Raw genomic sequence first — 4,284 nt, 5'->3', positions numbered from 1 at the left:
TGGCATACCCCGAAGCACCGGTTTGCAGACCCCCGGGGGTCCAGGACCCCAGTTTGAGAACCACTGCTCTAGATGACTTCTTCTTTGTTGAAACTGAAAAGTCTTGTGGATAAAAAGACGAAACGTTTTAACAAAGACATCAAAGTTCATGCTCAGTAATCCAGGTGCAAATCCAACCATGCTCAATCAGGTCATCTGGATGGTTTATTTGTTTGCTGAGATGTTTCGTCCTTCATCCAAAGGACTTCTTCAGTCCAAGGAGCCACAAACTTCTTTGTTCTTCTTTGTTTTAACAAAAACAGAATCCATCCAGAAGACCTAACTTGTTAAATGAAATCTTATACAATTTTACACTTTTTTTGTGAACTTTGATGCTTTCTTTTACATTAAGTTTTTTTTTTAATTTTTCCATTCAACCTTTATTTAGACAGGTTAATCCCATTGAGCCTTGAGGACTCATTTACAAGAGAGAACTAAAGTCATAGAGAACTATCTGATTTGACCTACCTTAGCAAATCTTCTCTTATATGTTTCTCTTCACAACAGGACCGCCTGTATTTTGTCATGGAGTATGTAAACGGTGGAGACCTAATGTACCACATCCAACAAGTGGGCAAGTTCAAGGAACCTCAAGCAGTGTAAGGAAAATTAGTTTATTATTGAGTGGCTGTCTCAATTCATTTTTACAGCCAAGAACAGCATTGTGTTTCAGCTATGCTTCAACATATGCTATTATATCTTTTTCCTGTTGTGTGTTAAGGATAGTTTTTTTCTTTGTTGTAAATGTATTTGTATTGCAGATTCTATGCAGCAGAGGTCGGTGTTGGTCTCTTCTTCCTGCACAGTAAGGGAGTCATTTATAGGTGTGTATTAACAAGTTTACATGGTTAAAACTCCATAAACTCTTTGAACACTGTACAACAAATGAAATAACTGTGATTACTTTTAAATTAACAACCAAAACCTTTTTAATATGTATAAATATTATTTTATTTTCTGCGGTAGTTGTGAGTGCTCTTAAAGTATAATAATTTAAAACACCTGGGGTTCACATGCATTAAATACATATAGTTTTATTATTAAAACGGCATTCATATGTAATGGCAGAAGTGTACATATGTGATCTTATAAAGCTGTTTTCTCTTTTATAAACATTCTTTTTGGCAAAGTGTAATGCTTGTTGCAAAGCATTCCACCTATACCTTTAGTAATAAATAGATGAATATGCTCACCTTGTTAATCTTCTGTATGTATCAATAAATTTGTACCAGAAAAAAAACACAACAATGAGAGCAGCAGCAAAGAAGTTCATGTGAAATTAACACGAAAATAAGACATTTATCAATGAAACAGGGAAACTAAATCTTTTCAAAATGTTGTTTTTATTTTAGAATCACAATTGATTTTACATTTATTTTATCAGGTGAAATGTTTGAGAACCAGTTCTCATTTACAAACATGATCTGGACTTGACATGACAAAAAACGGACGAAAAGAAAAAAATAGTAAAAATCAATAAGCCATTGATTCTGCAACTTAGGGGAAAGAAACCTGCAGATGTAAAATAAGTAAATAAAAATAAAAACACGAGGTCAAAAGCCCATCAGCTCTCACAAGGAAAGAATCAGAACAAATATATCATAAAACAGTGATAATAAATCAAAATGACTGTCATTAAAAAGGAATGCTCCTAATAATTGAGTTTTATCTCAGATGTTACCTTTTTTTATTTCAACTTCACTCCTTTACAGACCTGATTTGTTTTCCAAATGTTTTGAAGATTATTTAAGTTGTGCAAATTCTTTCTTTCCAAAAACCCATTTGTATTCAGTACAAGACGTATGAATTACAGGGGCTCCCAACCCTTGTCCTTGAGGAACGCCATCCTGCGTGTTTTAGTTGTTTCCCTGCTCCAACACACCTCAGTGATTTAATTACTTCCTCAAGTTCTGCAGAAGCCTCTCACCCATTCATCTAAATCAGGTGTATTTGAGAAGAAAACAACTGAAACGTGCAGGATGGTGTTCCTCAAGGACCAGAGTTGGGAACCTCTGGTTTACAAACATCAGTAATACAACTGGCTTCTGTTGTTATATTAGAGCTTCTGTGAACACATCAGAAGCAGCATGACTTTATTTGTACTAAATAACAGAGTGAAATCGAGCCAGATTTGATCTACATTAAAACCGACTTTGGAACTATCAGACTGTTTCTAATGTCTTGGTTTCCTCAGGGATCTAAAGTTGGACAATGTGATGTTGGACTCTGAAGGGCACATTAAGATTGCAGACTTTGGGATGTGTAAAGAGAACATGGTAGAAGGCGTAAGCACACGAACATTCTGCGGCACCCCAGACTACATAGCTCCAGAGGTAAGTCAGGCAAAATCTGCAAATATCTGCATGAGTGCGTGTTCGAGCGAGTGCATACTTCTACGTCTTGATGTGTGAGGTCATTTCTGTCACTCTCATCTGAGTCTTGTCAGCCTTGTGCTCTAGATTAAGGTCACTGCCTCAGGAGACAGACACATGCAGAGCAAAATGTATGCACAAATACTCTCTTGTGGTGCAAACATGTAGTTTGCCTGCTGGGAAACCCAAACTTAATCCAAATGTATAAGATAGGGTCTGTTTGGTCCTCCTTATGAAAACTAAACTCTGCCATGAGGTCATGACGCCATTCGTTTTAACACAAATACATGTTTTGCATCCTTGTTTATTGTTAATGTTTTTTTTTAAGGGTTACCCTGAGAAATGTGTCACTTATATATATCTCTTGAGTTACAGTTTAAATAATAGTCTGTTTAATATTGAAAACTAGGTGAAAAATGGGTCTTATCCTGGGGAAATTAATTTGTCGCAGCAGCAAATTGATTTTTAGTTTTTAGTTTTCATGATCAGAAAACTGAGGTCATTGTATTTAGTCCTAGCTCTACCGCTGTCTCTGATCCTGTAAATCTTGACTCTCTTCAGCCTTATCTTAAGCAGTCTGTTACAAATCTCGGGATGGTTTTAGACTTTTTAAGTGCAATAAGTAGATTAACTCTGTTCTACTAAAAAGCTTCTTCCAGTTAAGGCAGATAGCTGAGCTTATGTCTGTGTTGTCCTGAAAAAGATCATCCATTCATTTGTTACAACCCGGCTGCACTACAGTAACACGCTTTATGTTAGGCTCAGTCTGGTCTCCTTTTCAGATCTCCAGCTCATCTAAAATGCTGCAGCTCGGCTATTAACTGTAACTTGTGGGTTTGATCATATTTCACCGGTTTTGTCCTCCCTTCACTGGCTCCTTGTGCATGTTAGAATTGATTTTAAAATTCTCATGTTGACCTTTAAGTCCATAAATGGCCTTGCACCCTCATACCTCTCTGACCTACTTCAACCATGTTCCTTCTCGAGCGGTGAGATCGTCTGGCCTGCTGGTTGTACCAAAAACCAGGCTGAAGCTCAGAGGAGATCTGGCTTTTTCAGTTTTGGGCCCTAAACTCTGGAACAATCTGCCCATCAGTATTAGACAGACCACTTCACTCTTTACTTTTAAATCTCTCCTAAAAACTCCTAAGCACTTTGGTAACAGCTGCTGTTTTAAATGTGCTTTATAAATAAATTTGACTTGTCTTGTAGTGCAGTCAAATCCATAATGACTGACTGGATGATAAATTAGCCTGCTGTTGGTCAGGGAAAGATCATTTTATTTCAGTGTGATTTCCTAAATTAAATACAAAACTACTGTTTAAATTGATGTCTTTCACTGTTCTCACCAAGACATGTAAATTTACTCCCTTGTTTTTGTAAATAGTGATTAAAATACATACGTTTTACATTTTACTTAACTTTCCAACTTTCTAAAGGCGGGGGTTTGTATTTAGTCTCCGTTATATGCTGAAGCTATTGATTCTCTCTGAAAATCCTCTTTTATAGATCGGAAGGCAAACGTGGCTCCATACATGCAGGGTGAACCTGCTGTGACTGCTCAGAGTCCAACTGGTGCTAATGCACCAGCTGGAATAGCACAGCAGGAGGTTAGAGAGCCCAGTGTTTCCATAGATCTGAGAGGCACATTTTAGTCCTTTACACAACGCAGTTCTCAAAGAGTCAAATTACTGATATCTGCTTACATCAGACAGGTCTCAGTCAAAAATACATCTATATATACACCATGCGCAGATTTTATCAGGAGATACACAATAAATCTTTCAAGACAACTTTTCACTCATTCAGTGAAGGCTATAAGGATGTATATATATATATATATATATATATATATATATATATATATATATAT

General features: G+C 36.6%; 1 protein-coding gene across 2 annotated transcripts in view; it reads left to right on the top strand.

The window, feature by feature from the left end:
• Positions 1–4,284, top strand: part of prkcaa (protein kinase C, alpha, a) — a 220,424-nt gene that overhangs the window by 175,751 nt on the left and 40,389 nt on the right. For both annotated transcript variants that reach the window (XM_037689762.1, XM_037689761.1), the window contains 3 exons: positions 547–638; positions 801–863; positions 2,234–2,372. In XM_037689762.1, coding sequence (XP_037545690.1) covers positions 547–638; positions 801–863; positions 2,234–2,372 — 294 coding nt within the window. The remainder of the gene's footprint in view (positions 1–546; positions 639–800; positions 864–2,233; positions 2,373–4,284) is intronic.

The sequence above is a fragment of the Nematolebias whitei genome, chromosome 16 (assembly GCF_014905685.2).
Source record: "Nematolebias whitei isolate Nwh7 chromosome 16, NemWhi1, whole genome shotgun sequence".
NCBI lineage: Eukaryota > Metazoa > Chordata > Actinopteri > Cyprinodontiformes > Rivulidae > Nematolebias > Nematolebias whitei.
This window is presented reverse-complemented; position numbering and strand designations above follow the sequence as displayed.